This window comes from Carcharodon carcharias, chromosome 6 (genome assembly GCF_017639515.1).
Source record: "Carcharodon carcharias isolate sCarCar2 chromosome 6, sCarCar2.pri, whole genome shotgun sequence".
Taxonomy (NCBI): Eukaryota; Metazoa; Chordata; class Chondrichthyes; order Lamniformes; family Lamnidae; genus Carcharodon; species Carcharodon carcharias.
Window position 1 is genome coordinate 128,015,884 of NC_054472.1, and position 23,163 is coordinate 128,039,046.

The window sequence follows — 23,163 nt, forward strand, 5'->3', positions numbered from 1 at the left end:
AGCTGTTCCAGTACAGCTACAACCCTGGCATCTACCCACAATCAGAAAAATTTCCCAGTTGTGTCCTGTCTACAAAAAGCAAATTACTGTCCCATCAGTCAATTCTCAATCATCAGCGAAGTGATGGATAACGTTATCGACAGTGCTATCAAGCGGTACTTGCTAGCAATAACCTGCTCACCGATCCTCAGTCTGGGTTCTGCCAGGGCCACCCAGAACCAGACCCCATTACAGCATTTGTCCAATTTAGACCAAAGAGCTGAATTCCAGAAGTGAATTAGGTGAGAGTGACTGCCCTTGATATCAAAGTTGCATTGTGTGGCATCAAGGAGCCCTAGCAAAACTAGAGTCAATGGAAATCAGGGAGTAAACTCACCGCTGGTTGGGAGGCATACCTGAAACAAAGGAAAATGATTGTTGGATGTCAATCATCTCAACCCCAGGATATCGCTGGAGGAGCTCCTCGGGGCTGGGTCTTCGATCTAACCATTTTCAGCTGCTTCATCAATTACCTTCAGTCCAACATAAGGTCTGAAGTGGGGATGTTCACTACTGATAGCACATTTTTCAGTCCCATTTGCAGCTCCTCATTTGCAGCAAGACCTGGATAATATCCAGGATGGGCTGGTAAGTGGCAAGTAACATTCATGCCACATAAATGCCAGGAAAAGTCTATTCCCTACAAGAGAGAATGTGACCAACTCCCCTTGACATTCAACAACATTACTATAGTTGAACCCTCCCACCATCAACACCGTGGAGTTACCATTGACCAGAAACTAAACTGGACAAGCCATATAAATAGTATGCCTACAAAAGCAGAGGCTGGGAACCCTGCAGCAATTAACTCACCTCCTGATTCACTAAAGCTTTTCCACCATCTACAAGGCATAAACCAGTAAAATGATTGAATGGTCTCCATCTGTTCTGACGAGTGCAGCTCCAACAACACTCAAAAAGCTAAACACCATTCAAGACAATGCAGCCTGATTGTTTGGCACCCCATCCACCACCTTAAACATTCACTCTCTCCACTACCAGTATACAGTAGCAGCAGTGTGTACCATCTACAAGATGCATTGCAACTCACCAAGGCGCCTTCAACAGCACCTTCCAAATTTCACTCTACCACCAGACATATGGGAACACCATCGCCTGCAAATTCCCCCACAAGCTACACACCATTCTGACTTGGAAATATATTGCCATCCCTTCACTATCACTGGATCAAATTCCTGGAACTCCCTCTCTAGCAGCACTGCAGTGGTCTAAGAAGGCAGATCACGACCACCACCACCTTCTCAAGGGGAAATTATTGATGGGCAATAAGTGACGGCCTTGCCAGTGACACTCATGTCCCAAGGACAATTTTTTTAAAATCTCCATGCAATGAATATTGTGGACTGCACCCCCCACCCCCAACCTCCCCCCCAGCCACCCCGGCTCCCACCATCACAATCATCTCAGCATCACATATAGCAAGCTGACCATTACATTTGGTGAAATCTCAACCTCAGAGAAGCTGATGTTTATGTATAGAGGCAATAGTGATTGAAACCAAAATTGGCTATTTAACTGTTGTTAAATTGCATTAAAAGATACATGGAAAAAGGTGAAATGAAGGAGAATCTAAACAGTTCTGTGTTTTTAATGAAATAAAGGGGACTTGCTAGTAAGGTGTTGAATTTAATTCAAAGAAGTCAGGGAGGTAACTGGCAGACAGACTTGTGTTAGGAAAATTGGAAATGAAAAACTAAAAGGCTATGGGTCAGCTTACTACATGTGGCAATTAGATAGTTGCGATTCAGGGAGACATTACATTCATTGCATCGCAGTCAGAGATGCTGCAGTACTTATTCTACTGGCAGGAATATGGGACCAAGTTGATATTTCTTTCAGAGAACTGGCATAGGCATCAGGGGCCAAATTACCTCCCTGTGTGCTGTAAAAAAACCTGTGCTTTAAATTGTGAAAGATCCATGGCTGACACTAGTCAATTCTGACAGCATATTCTGTTTAACTCTGTGCAGAATAAAATGTGATAACCTAAGAAAATGTTGGTTGAAATTATTATTATATCAATGATATTTCAATTTGAATTATTGTAATGGGAAAAGAGATGTTTTAACCCTTAGGCTGTGGAATTTCAGCTGCTTTTGGTCATTTTCAATATTTGCAAATTGCACATTGTAATGTTAACAGATATTAATTTTGAAGAATAAAATTACCAAAATGTCAGGATAAATTTTATGATGGAAATATTAATACAATAACAAAATAATGAACAATATATATTTTTCTGTTTGCCTTCTCTCCCCTTTTCCCAAGTTTCTCATATGCCCAACCCTCTTGTATCCTTATTATGGCAAGTTCACCTTTGGCTTATTTTTAAAAATATTCAATGTTCCAGATAGTTTTTCTTATTTTGTAAGCTTCAATGTACTTGCCTTTTCTTCTGTTTCTCGTGATTCATGGTTTATATTTTGGAGATGGTCTGCTATTGATAATATTGGCCTTTTAACAGCAGAAAATCAATTCCACAGGTTATTTTATTCACCAATCAGATGTCAGAACTTTAAAGCTTGCTATAGTTATATCTTGGATACAGTCAAATGTCAAAGTAGGAAAGATGCTGCTGCAACTAAGTATGCTTGGGCAAGGTAACATGGGCACAGCACTGCAGGGGTTAAAACTCTAGCTTATTCGTTCAGATAGAATATGCTATGGCATTCAATTGACTGTAAGGCCTCTGCCTTCTGGAAATACATTCCAAGTGTCTGTCAGGCTTTGAATGAAGAGCAATTTTCTGACATTAGTGCTAAATTTGCCTTTCACCATTTTAAATTGCTGATCTAAAGCTACATTTATATTTAAGCATCATTGAGTCACTGAGATAGAAGTTGAAACCATTACAGAGACAAATGATATAGAAGTAATTTTTTAAAAACTATTAGCTGAAGTACTCCTGATCTTGAAGGGTGATAGGAAATTCGTCGTAGTCCCCACCCAACACCTGATTAAATTATACAGCTAACAGATGGTTGAATTAACTGCATCTATTGTGTCGCCGTGACAAATGTCATAAAACTAACCAAAAGTTTCAGTTGCATGGTGGGCACCAAACTAATCAATATTTATTGTTGATTGTGATGAATGGCATTGCTTGCCATTTTGGACTCAGTGACCCTTTGTCAATCTGGCTCCTTCTTGAAATGAGCATTCAACCAACTAAAATGTTTAATCAGGGTTTTTAACCTGTTTAATACCTTTTTCATGAAATTTCTCTGTGCCAACACCTGTTTCACTAATTTGTAAGTGGATGAGCAGAAAGTTCCTCCAATTAAATATTGGGAAGACTGAAGCCTTTGTCTTCCCTCCCCGCCACAAACTCTGTTTCCTAGCCCCATTCTCCATCCCTCTCGCTGATAGCTGTCTGAGGCTGAACCAGACTGTTCACAACCTTGGTGTCGTATTTGGCCCCAAGATAGGCTTCCAACCACATATCCACACCATCATTAAGACTGCCAATTTCCACTTCTGTAACTTCACCCACCTCTGCCCCTGCCTCAGCTGATCTGTGCTGAACACCTCTAGACTTGACTATTTCCAAGCACTCATGGCCACCCTTCCATCTTCCAATCTCCATGAACTTGAGCTCACCAAATTCTGCTGCCTGTACTCTAACTCTCACCAAATCCCTTTTACTTGCCCCTGTGCTCACTAGCCAGACTGTCTCCAGTCTGGAAATCTCTCAGTCTTAAAATTCTCATCCTTGTTTCCAAATTAGTCCATAACCTCTGGCCTCTCGATCTTTGTGGCCTCCTCTGGTCCTACAATCCTCCAATGTCTCTGCGCTGCTCTATGTCTGGCCTCTTGTGTCCCTATTTTTATTGCTTCACTATTGGCGTCCATGTCTTCAGGCCCGAATCTCTGGAATTCTCTCCCTAACCCCGCTATCTGACTACCTTTCTCTGCTCCTTTAAGACACTGCTTAAAATCTGCTTAAATTCAAGCTTGTGGTCATTGGCCGTGTGCCCAACAGGTTAATGTGATGCAGCTAGTGCATGGATGAAGAGAGCATGCTTTCCGCTTTTGTGTGTTAATTTGCTCTTCATTTTCAGCTTACACCGCTGGCTAGCAACAATGCAAAAAATAGAGCCAAATGTGTAAGTCCCTGTCAGTACACAGCCTCTCCATCAGCAACTCATGGCAACTGGGTCCCTCATGGCCTCAGATTAAAGCTTCAGAGGAACTCGGAGGAAGTTTGTCCTCCAGACATGCAGTGTTCGGGCCCACTGGCATGTGGACACACCCCAGTACTCATGAGCCAAACTCCCAGCTATGCGCAAACAGCTCCACTGCCTTGTGGATATCTGTGAAGAGTTGAAGGCTAACCTTGACAGAAAACCTGGAGTGGAGCCAAATGATGGACTGACGTCTAAATATGTTTCCAGCGACTCCTGCAACCAAGTCAGTGCCAAATTTGCATTCCGACCAAATTTGCATTTTGACCCCAGGGGGTTGGAAGGAGTACCCTGACAATTGGACAGCCCAAGGTCTCCAATCCTGGAGAAGACAGTCCAGTTTCACTACAGGGCATTAACACAACACAGGAGACAGCAGGTACGAGTGATAAGCCAAACTTTATTGGTGTAGAGAATGGGTGCTATGGGCTGTTTCCTCAAGTCAGACAGCCACCAACTATTAAGATGCTGACTTGCCATGTTCCATCTGCTTTTTTTTTATTCACTCATGGAATGTGGGCATCGGTGGCTGGGCTAGCATTTATTGCCCATCCCTAATCGCCCTTGTTCAGAGGGCATTGGTATGGGTCTGGAAGCACATGTAGGCCAGACCAGGTAAGGACAGCAGATTTCCTTCCTTAAAGGACATCAGTGATGGGTTTTTACAACAATCAACAATGGTTTCATGGTCATCATTAGACTTTTGGGCAGAATTTTCGGGTTGACAAGCGGGGTCGGGGCATGCTCGTCGATGTGTAAAATGATGCACGGTGACATCAGGCATGTGTCTTGGCATCATCATGCATCATTTAGATTTCCAGTTCGGTGGGCGAGTCGACTACATGCCCACTGAACTGTCAAAGGCCTATGAAGGCCTGTTAAAAACTGATTAAAATAGCTAAATGAGCTGCCTGTTGGTGGGCAGGCGAAGAGCCCAGGCGGAATCTCATCCACAGGCGGGATGGGATTTCATGAAGTTTTTGTAAATTAAATAAAGTTTATCATTAATGTTCCTTGACATGTCTGAGCTCATGTGACACTGTCATATGAGGGGACATGTCTTAAAATATTTTCTTTCCTTTATTTAGCTTTTAAAAACTTTAACTATCTGCACTCTTTCGCATGAACTCGAAATAGTGGCAGAGACCCAATCGGAGGCGCCGACCGGGTTCGCGTCCGCTCCCGCACAACCCCACCCCACCCCCCCAACGGAGGGGAAATTCTGCCCTTAATTCCAGATTTTTATTGAATTTAAATGCCACCATCTGCCATGGTAGGATTCGAATCCAGGTCCCCAAAATATTACCCTAGGTCTCTAGATTACCTGTCCAGTGACAATAACACCACGCCACCCTCTCCCCATACTTCAATAGGTGCTTGGAGCTTAGAGTCTCTGCTCAACAAGTGGATGAAATCCATCACACCAGGCAAGCAAAAAGAAAGATGCCAATCGTGCATGGGACTGTCATTGACTTGCAGCTGGATGATAACATGCACAAGACAGCTGTGATCAACATGGAATTTGATAGGCTGAGCATTGACATAGCTTCCCTACAAGATACCAGACTCACTGAGAGCAAATCGCTGAGAGAAAAATATTACATTATGACTGGGATGGGAGGAGTGCACAGTTTCTCTAGCCCCATTACTCCACAGGTCACATTGTAAGTTTAAATGTTTAAATTACTGACAAAAATAGTTAATTGTTTACCCTCATTACTGCTAGACCTGGAATAAAAGAGTTTCCAACCAGGCTTCTTTCATTAAACTCAGAATGATTGATTTATTATAAAACAAAACTTCCTTTTTACAACAAGTTGTAAAACTGATTAATATGCAATCTACCCCTTTCAAATTCCCAACACACACACACACACACACACACACACACATACACACACACAAAATAAACAAAGGACAAGACAAATAAGGTCTCTGCAGATGAAAGCAAAACACTGTGAATGTTGGAAATCTGAAGTAAAAACATAAAATGTTGGAAAAACTCAGCAGGTCTGGCAGCATCTGTGGAGAAAGAAACAGAATTCACGTTTTGAGTCCGTATGACTTCTTCTGCAGAGATTGGTGCAAGAGAACACTATGAGAAAGTATAAATTTCGAAAAGGTCTTGATGCTGTCGATTTGGTGTTTTCGCATGCTAAGAAGGAGCATTGGTCATTAGAAGTCATTAGCCCTAATATCTCCCATGTGGCTCAGTGCCAAATATTGACCCGCTCTGCTGTGATGTACCTTGTGTTATGGCACAGCTGATGGTAAATGCCCAAATCCCAAAAGGACGACTTGAAACAGCTGCCAAAGTGGTTTTTCAATTTGTATAGTGAGGAAAGATTCTGGAATTGGGAAATTATGTCCCCAACTACTTGTGATGATTTTATAGTAGAGTAGACATTTATTAAAAGAATAAAGAAAAAAAGCACAATTACACTTAAACACAAGATGGCTTCACACAGTAAACGGTACTTTTCCAGATCTTAACTTAACTACCCTCAGAACTAACCTTCCCCTTTTCTGTTCAGCAACTATCCTTATAGATTTTCAAAGTAATTTTTACCACACAGTGCCTTTTTTCCTTGGGGTGTCTTCTGAGGCTGACAGCAATGGGGCCTTCAAGTCTGTCATTGTTCACACTGTCTTCTGAGAGTTCTGACCAGCTATCCTGCTGTCTACTGGGAGATCTAAATAGTTACCCCTCACATAGGCTTCAGTACTTCCTTAAATGTGTTCCTTCTCTTTAATCTCTCTGTTGTGTCAACCAGTCTCTTTAGAAATGCTTTCTTCCCAGAATTGATTCGACTCTACTTTAGCTCTTAGGTTTTTTTTTAAAAGTAAACTTACCGTATATTTACTTATTTACTTACACCTTTTTACAATTTGCATGTACCCCCCTTTGAACTAAAACAACTCAATTCAAAACTACTCCTGTTATTGCTTTGTGTAAAACTCTGATTGAAGTTCCTCTTGGTTCATTAACATATCAAAACCATTTCTTACTGCCAACTTTAGACTCTTGCAGTCACTCTGGCTCTTACTCCAACTATCATATTTACATCCCAGACAATCGTCTTCCAGCACGTAAGAAATATGACAGGGTTATTAACAGGAGAAAAATATTTCTTGTTTTCTTGACACTTGGGATATTTTACAATGCTAGGTGTGCTATGTTAATATGTCTTTTGTTGGGATGCAGAAGTGCTTCTATGCTTTGCAGTCAGCACTATTGTTCTTACTATGAACGTTCTGTTGAGTCCACCATTGGATATGTGCACAGACCAGGGTGGAATTTTCACTCCTGGGCGGGAAACAGGAGTCAGGACTGCTTCTGGGTTTCAAACCCTCCTCCAGGGGAAAACAATTCCTGACCTGGGATTTTCGTGGAGGCTCCCCCTTTGGCATGGAAATAGGTTCCCTATCCCATTCCGGGTGGCAGGTAGACTCTTGAAGATGAAGAGTTGATCAGAGGCCTTCCAGCTTGAGGGTAGCAGCAGCCTGTAGTAAACGTTAAGTTACTGAGAGAATGCTTCAGCATGGTTGTGTCCTCTTACCAACTTTTTTGAAAACTTAAATAAAAAGCAGAAACTGCATCCAGTCCACCTATGTTGGAGGCTGGTGGGAGGGGGAATCCCTCTCCAGGTTGGCCTTTGGATGTGCCTGCCTGGAGCACTGGCACCACAGCCTGCTGCTGGGGGCCCACCTCCAGGCAAGTGAACTATCTCTGTCATGTCAAGAAACTGGAGGCTTACTGGAAAATCTCAGCTGGCTACTTTCAGTGCCCTTAACAAGGCCCCTGATGAGTCAAATTGGCTACCAGCCTCATGGGTGAGTAGCCCTGACAGGGCCCGAACCTGCCTCAGCCAGAATAGCAGTGCCAAGAACAGGGTCAGGAAAGCAGCGCGCCAGCTGGCACCAGTATTTTCAGGTTTCATCTGCCTCTGTTCCTGACCTTGATGGGGCCTGAAAAGTCTGCCCGCAGTTGGTGCTAGAAGAGGCAAAGGAGGTCCCATACATATGTTTAGCAACCTCATTTCCTACCACAACTTGATGTGTGTTCAGCGCTTCCGCCTCACATCTGTCACTCTCATTGAGCAACATTACGCGTTGCACACCAATAAGAGCCCTGCACCAGGGCCTGAACAGTTCTTCTGTAATCTAGACATGAAAGCCCCTCCATTTCTTTTCTGGGCTCCAACTGTTGGAGTAAGCAACATCAACCAGTTTACAGTTTGCTGCCGAACAAGGGATATGGTAGAAGTGTTTTACTCCGAGAGAAATTAATTCTCTTTCCTCACCAGCAGCCACCCACAGGTGCAAGGCATTACAGACTGCAAACACAATGCCCTGTGTACTCCACGGGAAGACCCAGGGATCAGTATCAGCAGCAAGGGATTCTACTCTCTAGGTGTCCTGCTCATGCACAATGACAGGCAGTAAATTATACAGGTTATTGCCTGATTCCTGGCAATAATCATGATGCTTTTTGCCTTGTGTGAATCCTCAATACCTCTTCTATTACAACAAGATCTTCAGGTCAGAGGCTAGCTGCTGTGGGACAGGGCTTATTCCCTGACAGTTAGCTCATGAGCCTTGTTTTGAACCTGGGCAGAGACACTGAGAAACATTCCAGTCAGGGTTATGCCTCTACAGGAGCTCTCATTGAGCACAGAATCAGCCTTCTGTAGTAAGCAGCTCTCAAGAAATTCCACAATACTGACAGAGTCTTCAAATGTCTGTTTTATCCTCCATAATTTAGCTCTGCAAGGGTCCAACCCACTGGGGTGGTGGTGGTGGTGGTGAGAAGTGTAGGAGCAGAAAAATCAGCAGGAAGATCAGGATGCTAACAAAGAGAAAGGACCACATCATTGAGCACTTGAATGATCCCTCCACTCCCTGATACACCAACATTTCCTCCTCCCATTTCCATATGAAAATCCATGAAATGTGTGTTTTTTGGTGTTACACTCACAGTACAATGAAAGTTATAAGACCAAATGCTAAATTAAGGATAACCCAAGATGCTTCATCATCTTAATTTCATATTTCCAAAAAATTAGCATTATTGTAGTTTGTGCTGCAACATATTCTGTATCTGTGCATTAACATTTGCGAAGCAGGTTTTGCATTATTTTCTTGTCACAGATTGCATTAATGCATTTACCTCTATTAACAAACTTGACCATTGATCTTGTAATAAACTTTATTAGAGAATAGTGGATACATTTTCCCATGCCCCTGGAGCTAAGAACACATTATTTATCCTATTTACAGCTTTGTGCCAGATATGCTGGCATCAAGCTTTGCAATATTGATTTCTGATAACCCAAGAAAGCATCTTGCCATTTCAGCTCTGCAGCTACAAATTGAGATGGAGTCTCATCCATGAAATAAGCTTTCCAAGCTTAACCTCATTGGTGGGAAGGCTTTTAGAATTGATACCCTGGGACAGAATTAACAGCCTCTTTGCCAAATTTGGATTAATTAAGTAAAGCCAACACATTTGTTAAGGATAAATTGTGTTTAACGAACTTCATTGAGTTATTAGATGAAGTAACGGAGAGGACTGGTGAGAATAAAGTAGTTGATGTGCTGTATACGGATTTGCAAAAGGTGTTTGATAAAGTGTCACACAACAGGCCTCTCAACAAAGTTGAAGCCCATGGAATAAAAAGGACATTGGCAGTATGGATACAACATTGACTGAGTTATAGAAAACAGAGTATGCAGTGAACAGTTGTTTCTCGGACTCAAGGAAGGTTTATAGTGGGGCTCCCCAGGGGTCGGTATTTGGACTACTGCTTTTCTTGGTCTATATTCATGATTTAGGCATTCAGTGGGCAGGTATAATTTCAAAATTCATAGATGACAAAAAACCATTAAGAATTATGAACTGTGAGGAGAATAGTTTTAGACTTCAAGTAAGCATAGACAAACATAGAATGGGCAGATGAGTAACAGATGAATTTTAATGCAGTGAAATGTGAAATGATGCATTTTGGTAGGAGGAACAAGGAAAGGCAATATAAAATAAAGGATACAATTCTAAAGTGGGTACAGAATCAGAGAGATCTGGGGGTATATGTGCACAAATTATTGAAGGTGGCAGGGAGATTGAGAAAGCAATTCTTAAGGCATAGGGAATATGGGGCTTTATAAGTTGAGGCATAGGGTACAAACGTAAGGAAGTTACAATTAACATTTATAAAATACTGGTGCAGATTTATGTGGAGTATTGTGTCCAATTCTGGGCATCACACTTTGGGAAAGATGTGAAGCCATTGGAGAAAAGATTTATGTTTCTGTGGGTAAGTGACTTCAGTTACCTAGGCAGATGGGTAAAGCTGTTCTGCTTAGAGAAGAGAAGGCTGGGAGGAAATTCAATAGATGTGCTCAAAATCATGAGGGTTCTAGGCAGAGAAGATAGGGAGGAACTGTTCCCATTGGCAGAAGGATTGAGAACTAGAGAACACCAACTTAAGGAGAATGACAAAAGAATCAGAAGTGACATGAGAAAATGCGGCGAGTAGTTAGGATGTGGGCGATCCTGAGAGTGTGGTGGTGGAGGCAGATTCAATCATGGCTTTCGAAAGGGAATTGGATAAGCACCTGAAAAGAAAAAAAAATTCAGGGCTATGGAGAAAAGGCCAGAAAGTGGAACCAGCTGAATTGCTCTTACAGAGAGCCACAATGAGTGAATCGTCTCCTTCTGCACTAACCATTCTATGATTCCCAGTGCACAAATTAAACATGGTAGCCCCTAGAACTGTGATCCATATGGCTGGGTTGGCGTCAGCGAGTGTCACGAGCATCAGTTAAACAGCTGTTAAAGTGCTTGATAAGTGTGAAGCCAGCATTATCAGAGGTAAGGCAGGTTTGGCTACACATTTCTGATGTTAACATTGATGCCAAGGTAGGGAAAGATTGCTTCCAACTCAAAACTCGGCAAGTTTCACATGGAAGGATATTAGTCGCAATATATCTCAAAAAACAGGAATGTTAATGAACCTAGAATGAAAAAGGGAAAACATACCTCAATGTCCCATTTCATTTCCCTCAGTTAATTAAATGCTAAAATCATCTTTGTATTCAGCACAGCACACAGGCATGCAAGCACATTAAGCATGTTATTGTCCTTCAGCTCTAAGGTCATATTGAAACACAAATATAATTACACATTATAAGCATTAAACACGTCCTATAGCTACCTAAATATATCAAAGAAAGAAACATTTCAATCAAATTATTTCAAGGTTTGACTTAAAGATGTCATTTGAATTTTGTAATCTAAATACTATTACTGTCGCATTGGTCCTTAATAAATGCACTTGACATCTGACAGAATTACTGAGATAGACTTTATGTTTAGTGTTTATGTATTAAGTTTTCTTATTGACAATGCTTATAAATATTTCTTTGAACAGCAGTAAAATAAAGGATATCTTCTCTTATTTAACTTTTATATTTATATTTAAGATATCACTACATTTAGTTTGGTAGTGTTTGAATAGACAAAAGCAGTAAGGTAAGAATTAACTCCTTCGCATTAAAATAATGGTGCAATAAGGCTATAAGGTATCAAGATTCATTTATCCAGCTGCAGTTCCCCAATTAACTGTGAAAATGATTTGGACCTAAGGAAAGATGTCAGATTGGTCAGAGTAAATATGTTTCAGCAAGTTTAGGTCTTTCCAGGTGCGAAGCCTAATGTAGCGTTTATAACCTGATGTGCTGTTGCATTTTGTGCAATAAATTGATAGAATGCCCTGGGCAGAATATCTCTCCATAGGCGTATTAATGAGCAACTGCATGGAAGAAACAGTATATTGAATCTAGATTGGCCATATCCTGAGAGTTTCAGCCTCCAAAAATGAAGAGAGTTAAAGCCTGTGTAAATATGTTATAAGCTAATACAACGAACTAGAACTTTTCTCCATCCAACTCCTAGAGTTGCAAAGATTTTAGTTCAGAAGTGATGAACAAGTTATTGCTTACTGACATTATTGCTCACTTTTTTCAAATTAACCCATTTGCTTGGCTATTTTGGAAAAACGGTAAAGATTGTATCAATAAAGAGTTAATTCAGCTCTGAAATAACATTTCTGAATGCCTCATTTGTCATAACGTGCAGGACACAATTATTTGCATCTGATAAATTTTAATCAAGTGTTTGTCATTCCAAAATCTGCTTTGCATTACGATGAAAGAGGTAAAGGACCAATATGATAGTTGTATGTAGATTTGTATCACACATGATAGATAGGAAATGAAAATCTCATAAGAACCCAGCAGTGATCAGATTTTCTGAACTGGTCTTTCAAATTGAGGCAACAAACTGTAGGAACTGTTGTTTTATTCTAACCAAAGATGAAATTGCATGCATTTGGAATGTACGCTTCTTTGTCCCCAGTGAAATCAGATGAGCTGCAGACAATCAAGAAGGAACTGACCCAAATCAAAAACAAAATTGACTTCTTACTTGGAAGACTGGAGAAGATTGAGAAACAACAAAAAGCAGATGCCGGTGGGTAGCAATAAGCACCAGTAACAGACAAGTCATCTTGGGATAAATTAAGCCAGCGTTGTGCCATCAGTCACGCTGACAGGTCAGGAAGAATACATGGCTCAAAGTGACTTTCATTACATAACAAGCTCTTAAAATTTTATTGTAACGTAATAGTTACTTTAAATCAAACGATGCCAGCAACTGAAGCTTGAAGCGGAGAAGGTTGTCAGTTTTATTCTAAAGATAATTTGGAATGTTATAATGATATGGATGAGAAGAACACAATCATATTCTGAATCCCAAGTGATCTGGGTAAGTTTTTGGATATTTACTGCCACTTGATAGAACAGAACTTGAATATCGCTGGGAAGAAAGGCATGTTGCTGAAGCTTTTTGTCTTGCACTATCAGGAAAAATGCAAGAATGCCAAATTTCAAGCGATCACAATAATTTATACTGTAGGACAAAAGGTTGCTCATTGGTCGGCAAGTCAATTCTAATTGACCGAGGCATTGACATGGACAAAGCAACAGAGAACTATAGCCTATCCCAAGCTCCCAGGTGCTTCAAAAAAAGTGCAAGGCTTGAACATATTCCTTTTGTTTGCAGAGAACGGGTCCCTGCGTATGCATGTATGTTGCTTCTAGAAAGCATAAGTGAGCCAAATTATGAGCTTGATTTATTATCTTAAATTGGTTGTAGCACACTCAGGAATGTTCAGCAAGTGTTGTCCAATCATGGAATCACATCTAACAGTAGGCATTTTTTTTGGGGGGGTGGTGTGTTGAAGCTTGGGCTGGTTGAGTACACTAACCCACTAATGGGTTCTCCATAACTGCCTACCGTAAGCCTATCTTCACCAGCCAATGTACACATTGGAATTCATATAGCTCCTCAATCTATAAGATTGACCTTATCAGCAATCTTGTAAATACGGCCCTAGCCATTTGCCGACCTTGCAAACCTGACTCAAAAATAGAGCACATGAAAGCTATCCTGCAGTGGCTATCCTGATCAGATCATTGTTTGCTGTGTATCGTGCAAACTCACAAATGGTAAAGGCTGCCATTTTCAGACCTGAAAAGTGCCTGGTCTACCTCAAATTACCCTAGAAAGGTAAAGTATCTCAAAAATTTGAACAACAAGTTAAGCCTTTTCACACTGCTACAATGCAGTTGCTATGTGAGTGGTGAGGTGAGAGTGAACGCCCTTGACATCAAGGCTGCATTTGACTATGCGTGCCTTCAAGGAGCCCTAGCAAAACTGGAGTCAATGGGAATAAGAGGGACAACTCTCCACTGGTGGAAGTCATGCCTAACACAAAGGAAGATGGTTGTGTTTGTTGGAGGTCAGTCGTCTCAGCTCCAGGACATCACTGCAGGAGTTCCTCAAGGTAGTGCCTAAGGCCCAACCACCTTCAGCTGCTTCATCAATGACCTTCCTTCCATCATAAGGTCAGAAGTGAGGATGTTGACTGATGATTGCACAATGTTCAGCACCATTCACAGCTCCTCAGATAAATCTTGGAACTCCCTTCCGAGACAGCACTGTGGGTGTACCTACACCACATGGGCTGCAGCGGTTCAAGAAGGCAGCTCACCCCACCACCTTCGCAAGGGCAGTTAGGGAAGGGCAATAAATGCTGGCCTAGCCAGCAAAGCCCACATCCCTTGAATGAAAGAAAAAGCTAACAGGATGATATAGTCAGTCCACAATTGAGCAAAGTCATATATGATTTTAAGTGCTGGTGTAATGCCATGTCTGTAGGTAGTATATCCCATGATTGGATGATTGAATCAAACAGCATGTTCCTTCGGTTGCTTATAATATGTAGAGTATAGACTGGCCTCAACCAACCCACACTTGCAAAACCCAAAGCACAAGTTAGTTATGATTCTGTGAATGGATAGCACTTGCTGAACAATCTTGAGTGCTAATAGCCATACTAACAACTAATTTAAGATGATCAATTAAACTCGTAAAGTGGTTCACTCATGCTTGCTAGAAGTGACATACATTCATACACAGGGACCCATTCGCTGCATACAAAAGAAATATGTTCAAGCCTTGCACTTTTTTGAATTACCTGCGAGCTTGGGGAGCCTATAGTTCCCCATTGCTTTCATCGTGGCAAGCTATCAGCCAATCAGAGTCAACTTACCAACCAATCAGTATCCTTTTCTCCTATAGTATAAATTGCTGTGATCGTTTGAAATTTGGCATTCTTGCATTTGTCCCAATGAGTGCAAGATGAAAAAGATGCCTTCCTTTTCACCAATATTTTGGATATTTAGTGGTTAGTTTCTGATTTTAAAAATTGACAATGTCATTGGCAAAGAGGAAAATACTCTGATTGGGTTTATGATGACACTAGTTCCCTCAGTTACAGCAAGACACAAGGTTGGAATAACAACAATGATATCTAACCTTAACCTTTTGTCTGTTGGTTCTGTGGGAATCTAATAGATATGGCATGTTGGGGTGGTGGTGGGAGAGTTGGGGTTGAGGGTGACGCCGGGGTGGGGGTTGGAAAGGATGAGAAGGTTCATAGGGATGAGTCTATGTATTTGGAATGATAAGGTCAGTTCTTTGATTTAGGTTTAAATGCCTTAATTTTTCATTCTCCAAACTTTTTCACAAGTAAATATAAATTCTCACCCCAGTGTCATGATAATGAGACTTTTGCATTACAATGTAACCTCAGAGACACCTCTGAGTAATAGGCACTATTTTGTGTCCCAGGAGTCATGGTACTTTGCAAATAAATCATAATGTAAAACCTTAGTGTGGGTTTTTAATGTGTCTAAAAGCATAATGTTTATAATTGATCTTAATCATTTCAGTTTTATACATAGTCACGTTACAGACTAACCAATGGCTTTTGGTCCCAGATTGCGTAATCCTGGGGTTCTGTTTTTGGAAAAAAGGTTACATGTAGTAAAGATATACCACATACCCCCAATCTTCATATTTCATAAAAGTGTAGCATGATCCAGACAAATTAGTTTCAATGTTTTGAGGTGAATATATATGCAAAACATAATAGGTCACTACTGCTTATTATCTCAAATTTCAGCATTTTTAATTTAGTCCCATCTGGTACCTTGAGATGGTTCAAGTACATCTTATCCACATTGTGGGATTGTAGCTGTGTAAGTAATTTTGACAGCAATTCAGTCGTTAATGATTTTGTTAGCTCATAAGTAATTGCTGCTATCCAATCCAAAATGAATGGTGCAGATTTTAATTCCAGACATGAGATGTACAGGCAGTGGAGGACCACTCACTCAACTGTTCCTGTGGTGGGACATCCAGCCAATTTTAAGGGCTGGGTCACATTAAACTGCTGTGGGCAAGCTTCACACACTGGACAAGCATCTGTCTGCACCCTTGCAGCTCTGAGAAGGTTGGCAGGAAGGTAGGTCAGGATGGGGAAGTGAATGACTGCAAGTGGGGAGGCATTGGCCTGTAATATTCACTTACTGCTCCTGGCCCGACAAAAAAATAAATCTGTGTTTACCTTTTAGGGGCTTTTCTGGTTCTCTTCCTTGTACAACTGAGTGAACTGTGCACAGTGCATCCTGCAAACAATTGTCCCTCTAATGTCATAGGGCCCTAGTTTGCATATGGTGATGAGGATCCTGCCCGATTTGGGCAGGATGCCTGGGCTGGCCAGTGGAAAGCCCTCTGCAATATGCTGGTGGGTGGAATCTGAGAGGGAAGGACCAGAAAGTGCAGGACAGCTACTTTTATCCTGCTGTGACCCCATTTCTGCTGGATGAGCCAAGATAAGATTGGCTGTCCCCTATTATAAGGTCATCACTGCCCTATTTCCACTTCCTATAAAAAAAACTAAAAATGTTCTCATTTTGCCTTCATAGTTTGGCTTCAAACTATTGGTAAATTATTAGGCTGCTTATCTGACATCCAGTACTGGATGAGCAGAAATTTCCTTAAATTAAATATTGGGCAAACTGAAGCCATCGTTTTTGGTCCCTGCACCAAACTCTGTTCCCTACCTACTAACTCCATTCCTCTCTCTGGCAACAGTTTGAAATTACGCCAAACTGTTCACAACCTTATGTCGCATTCGACCCCAAGATGATCTTCCGATCTCATATTCGTTCCACCACTAAGACCACCTATTTCAACTTCCGTAACATCATTCAGCTTCACCCCGTATCTCAGCTCAACTGCTGCTGAAAACCTAATTCTTGCCTTCGTTACCTCTAGACTTGATTATTCTAGTGCACTTCTGGCTGATCTCCCACATTCTCCCCTGCATAAACTTGAGGTCATCCGAAACTCAATCGCCCATGTCTTAACTCACAGCATGTCCCATACCCCTATCATCCCTGTGTTCGCTAACCTACATTGGCTCTTGATAAAGCAACATCTTGATTTTAAAATTCTCATCCTTGTTTTCAAATTCCTCCTTGGCCTCACCCTTCCCTATCTCTGTATTTTTCTCCAACCCCACAATTATCTAAGATATCTGCGCTTCTCTAATTCTGGCCTCTCGTGCAGTCCCAGTTATAATTGCTCCACTATTGGTAGCCATGCCTTCAGTTGCTTAAGCCCCGGATTCTAGAATATCTTGCCCTCCTCCTTTGAAACACTTCTTAAAATCTACCCCTTTGACCAAAATTTTGGTCATCTGACCTAATATTTCCTTACGTGACTCCGTGTCAAACTTTGTTTTATAATGGCTTCACATAACACCATTATGTTAATGGTGCTATATAAACACAATTTGTTGTTGTTACGCTTCTTACAAACATCTCAGGACTAAGCATTGAAAAATCTGTTGGGATCCCTTCAGTATCAAGATTAACTTGGCAAAAGGTTACAGCTAAAGTCAATGTTTATATGCTGATATTTATGATGTGCATTTTTATTTCTGATTTATCTTCTTTCTCTGGCCATTCTCACTGTCAAGACCTTCTAAGATCTTGTCATTCTACAAGATGGACACTGTCATTGTTGAAAGTAGCATGGCCTGTTCCAGTTGTGATGAATAATAACTAGAAGAGACCAGGCTACTTCAGCGGTTATAATGTTTATAGAAATCCATTGGCTTCTTTTATTTAAGAGTATCTTTTTGGAATAGGAGCATTGGCCTAGAGTTTCCAAGAATAATAGAGCCATCTCCAGGACACTTCTGCAAGTAAAACTAGATCAACTCATTTGCAAGACTGGATTTTCCGTGCCTGCCAGTGTCGGGCGTGTTTGGTGACGTGAGCGGACAACATGGCATGATCTGTCTCACAACGGCCTGAAACCAGCTCGCGATCGTCGGTTCAGCCCCCCACTGGCCGGCAGCGTTTCCTGCCTTTGGACTTCGGGAACCTCATTGTAATACATCGGCATATCATTATGAGGCCTGCCCGCCGGAATCAGACCCCCCCAGCTGGATCATCTGTCCACATCAGCGGGAAAACATGCCGTTGTAAAACACGTCTTGGCAAGTGTGACATGCAGAAGTCAGGGCTTACCACCAGGGCTTTGCTCACATCACAATCATCCGAGAAGCAGAAGATGCTGGAGCCTGACACCAACGGCACACGGGAGGAACGTCCATGGCATGCCGGGTGGATTCTCATGGACATGGCTCTGCTGTGAAGCAGGACACGGAACTTGTATAGTCACAGTTCATGCTCACAATGGATGATGGTCAAGGGGTGGGAGAGGAAGGGCTAGCTGGGAGAGCAGGAGGTGTTGTGGGGGTGAGGTTGGGATTGGGAAATGAAAGCGTCAGGGTAGGGAGAGGTTGGGAGGGAGAGAATGAAGGTGTCAGGATTAGGAAGGGGGGAATGAAGGTGTAACACAGAGGGAGGTTGGGAGGGGGGAATGAAAGTGTCAGGGCAGGAGGTTGGCAGGGAGGAGAGAGAATGGGGGAGGAGGGGTAACAGAGAAGACTGCAACTTGGGAGGTAGGTGTAAGAGGAGCAGAATGTGCAAGGGAAGGAGTGCGGAGAGGGAAGGGTGTCCATGGGGAGGAAGGGGTGTGGAGAGGGGAGGGAGTAAGGGTTGAGAAAGAAGTAGGAGTGGAGGAAGGAGCCAGGAAGGGGTAGCAGTAATGCTGGAGGAAGAAAGAGGCTGCAGGAAGAAGTGAGCTGGAGGAAGAGGAAAGGCTGGAGGAAGGAGTCAGTAGGGAGGAGGGACTAAGGGTGGCTGAAGAGGTGAGGGTAGAGGAAGGAGTCAAGAAGTGGGATGGATTAAGTGGGGAGTGGAGTATAAAAGGGTGGGAGGTCTAGGGGAGTGAGGAGGGAATCCAGAGGGGGAAGGGCTGCAGAGGTGAGAAGGGGTTCCAAGAGTGTAGGAGTTCTGGGTGGAAAGTTGTTCTGGAAGAGGGAAGGGGTGTGAGGGGGCGGGGGTGATGTGCAGGTGAACATGCATGGGAGGGGTCAGATAATTCAAAGTCTGTCTCCTGGGGAGCGAACTGAGGGCGGGCATGGTATGGAGGAAGGATGAGAATGACCGAGGGCAGAGTGAAGCAGTAGGGTGGGAGGGTGAGAGCTTGATGGTAGCGATAGAAGGGACGACAGGGGTGGTTGGTGGGGACCCAGAAGCAGACACGGACCCTGGGGGTGGGACGGAGGAGGTCAGGGAGGTGAATGTGGATGGGGGTGGGATTGTCAGGAAGGAATAGAATGTACACATTCACCTGGATACCCCCGAAGGAAGTGGGTTGTGGCTGGTAGGTAACGGAGGGGAGGTGGAAGGTGATGCCGGGGGGGTGTGGTCAACTGTGATATGGGAGAGGAAATCGGTGACTGGGGAGGGTTAAAGATGGGGGAGTGCACAAAAAACCAAATCAAGACCATGCTTGCTAAGCCGAAAGTGAAATGAGAGTCATGGTGGGCAAGATCATGTGTTGCTTGGGAATATGATCAGCGGGTGGGCAGAGAAGCAGGTCAGCTCAGATAGACAACTGAAAGCAAACCCCAGCAGGCAGCACTGAAAATATTCAGGACATTGAGATGAATGTGAAACGTGAAGGATCTGTGTGCATGGGAGAGTGCTTGCACAAGGCTCCAAAAGGCCTGCCACACACACACCTCTTCAATGGAGGAGGTGTCCTCTTGGCTGCAGATGAGGATATGGATGGAGCTGAGGGACTGGCTGGCTGAGGATGTCGGTCACTTGGCAGAGCTCACTGTGAAACAAAGTAGAGATAATTAGTGCATGGCAGCAGAATCAAAAGCAGGAGAGAGAGCACTCACAGTTGCATTGAGAGAGGGATAATGTGGTGCAAGATCCTCAGGTGGGTGTTCACCAATGACCTCACCGTCACTGCAGGCAAGGTCGCCATCCTCACCAGTCAGTGCGATGGCACACTCCTCAAAGTGAGTGAGGGACCTAATGTGGGCCACTCCAGCTCTGGTCTGGGACCTCTCCCTGCTGATGTGAGGAGGCTTCTCCTGCATGGGAACAAATGGAGAGATTGTGAGCATGGCACTGCGTGGAATGTTTGTGTGATGTGCGGAGCCATGGACAGGATGAGAACGCGAGGTCAAGAGGGTATGAGCCTGCTGGAGATGTGAGGAAGTATATGAGAGTTAGTGGTGTTGTCCCCTGAGATGTGAGATCCCTGTGGATGTGTGATGGGTTTGTGAGTGTGTGAATTGAGAGTGATGAGAAGAGTGAGCTAACCTGGCGGAATGGATGAGACCATTCATCTTGTCACGGCACTGGGTGGCTATCCATTTTTGCAGGATATTGGCACTGGCCACCACCGTCACCGCCTCCCAAGCCTGGTTGGTCATGTCGCTGCCCCATCCTGCAGACAGAGCGAGGGTAGAGGACATCGTGGTGGGCCTCCACAGCATCCAAGAGGCGTTCCAGTGACGCGTCACTGAACCTAGGGGCTGCAGTCATTTTGCCTTTCATGGACATCTTCCCTTCAGCAGCCATGGGTTGGAAGCACTGAGATGTGTGCGCGTGGCTAGACTTTAAATATGGCGGCGGCGTGATGATGCGGCAAGGTGATGGCAGGTGGGCGAATCGGAGCCCGCCCGCCTTGGAAATGGCATGTTTCCTAGGAATGCATAAATAATATGGCAGGTTTGGGAAAATACGGCAGGAAAGCCCGCCATTGCAGCCATCTGATAAAGCATCATTTTACTCGCCCACTAGTGTAAATCTAGGATGAGCCTGCCCATTGTTATTAAGCCACCTTTCTATATGGATTGGAGGATCCTCATAGGATTTATACTACTTGGCCCTGGGATACACTTGTTTATCTTATCTTTTCTTTGATCCTTTAGTTATATGTCTTTTCCCAGTTTACTGACTATGTCAATCTGCTTGTCCCCCTACATTGCTGAGGCATTGCTGCTCTGAGAACCAGTCTTTAAGTGGAAGCATATTACCATTAAGCAAATGGAACAATAATGTCCTTTGGGAAACCCCAAATAAATGTATACAAGTACAATGGAAATGTCTTCCATTAAGTTATTTAGTTTTTAGCAACAACCTGTATAAAGCTGGTAGTGTCAATTATCCCAGTGTATTGGTGCCCAACTTAATTCAAAATATCTGAAACTACAGTTTTATTTTAAGTTGGAGGAACAACTTACATTGTGTATAAATTGGCAAGTGAAAAAATGTAGTTGAAGAAGACTTAAAACTGACTGCCATCCCATGCCCAATCGGCTGGTGCGTGACTCTCAGTCAAACAACCTTTGTCCTCATCTCTGCGAGGAAACTTGTTTCCTGTTGCCCTTTCTATCAAACACTTGTACATTGTTTTTTAAAGAGTTGTCCAAATTCTTGTTTGTTGGTGAAATTCCTATTTCTAGATCTTCTGTTTTCATATACTTTAAGGCTTAACAATGTGTGTCATTATATTTTTAATTGTTGATGTGGGTGCCAGTAGTAAGTACAGAGGCAAATTCATGAATAACAAATAATCTGAATGATGACTCAGCAGATGATCCTTTTAACTTTCTAGTTTAGCCATAACACATCAGTTTATGTCTTCCTATCACCAAAGGCAGATCACATTTCTGTAATCCCTATTCAGTCTTTAAGCTCAGAGGCAAGATGAAGACAGAGAAGGAGCTTAAGTACTGTGCCATCTGTCAAGTTACCTATGCCTAAACTGCTCCCATTGCATCTGCCAAGCATATATCAAACCCCAAGTACCGCAATCCCAGGAGCCTATTTTACCAGTGAAAAGGAAGGCCTCCAAAACAACTTTAGACTCTTCACAACAGCAGATAGTAGGACTGAAAATTGTTCTGAGCTCTGAATATGGTGTGAAATTTGGCCAGTTACAAAATAGAAGCTTCTCCTGCTGGCTTAAAGGTATACTAAGCATCAGCTATAATTAAAACGGTTATGATGGACAGAATTTTACAGTTCTACTGCAGCGGTGGCAGGGCCAGAAAATGCTGTGAGCCGTTCAAAAGTCCATTGACTTCAGCGAGACCGGAAAATCCCACCGGCAGAAGAGGCCGTAAAATTCTGCCCGACAAGGCTATAAAGCACAGCTGAATATCTTTAAACTTTTGTTCAGACTTGGAACCGACACATCCAATTCATTGCATTCAGTTACTTGAGGAATTTTGCAAGATCAAAGTCAGACAATTCTTAAAAATCTCCACCCCAACTTATACGTTATTCTAATTCACAAGAACAAATATGGAAATAATAAATTTAACAGGAAGAGTAGACGTAACAGAATACTGAATGTAGCTATGATAGTTTGGGGGCCTTGTGGTGGAGTGGGTTATTCTGAGCCAGAAGCTCTGGGTTCAAGTCCCACTCTAGGGACCGAATCGTCCCAAATTTGCACCAAGTGTGGTAGCGGGCGAGAACAACAGCCTTTTACGTGCTGGCCACAATGGTGAGTATTTGCGCTACATTGTCCGCTTCCTAACTCATTACTTATGCAGCCACAGGAAACATGTCATCTCGCTGAGGGGCAGCCTCTGAATCGCCCGCCACGCTGTTACCTCACTGTTTCCTCACTTCGGGTGCTATGTCTTAACTGCAGCTGCACACACAGTTTTCAATGTTTGCAGCCCAGAACTGCTCCGGTGAAGACATGGCCCTGAAAACCATGTTTAGTGACCTGTCGCTGGAATGTCTTTTGGAGGCCCACTTTGATGTCCTCCACCCTCGCTCTGACCGCAGGAGATCCAGTAATCTCACCACTCCCGCTCGGGAGGCGATGGCAGTAGCAGTCAGTGCCAATGCTGCACAGAAGAGGTCGGCCATCCAGTGCAGAAAGAGGATGAATGATCTCACCTGTGCCGCCAAGGTAAGTCAGCCATCTCATCATTCTAAACTGACGCACTCACAAGCCCATCACACATTCACTGGCATCTCACTGCCAGCTCAAGGGACATCACCACTCATTCACTCACACTCTCTCACATCTCCATCTGGCCTCATCTCC

At 43.0% G+C, this 23,163-nt stretch overlaps 1 protein-coding gene across 5 annotated transcripts in view; it reads left to right on the top strand.

Annotated features, from left to right (window-relative positions):
* Positions 1-23,163, top strand: part of LOC121279258 (RNA-binding Raly-like protein) — a 1,065,807-nt gene that overhangs the window by 926,200 nt on the left and 116,444 nt on the right. For all 5 annotated transcript variants that reach the window (XM_041190353.1, XM_041190355.1, XM_041190356.1 and 2 more), the window contains one exon: positions 12,661-12,774. In XM_041190353.1, coding sequence (XP_041046287.1) covers positions 12,661-12,774 — 114 coding nt within the window. The remainder of the gene's footprint in view (positions 1-12,660; positions 12,775-23,163) is intronic.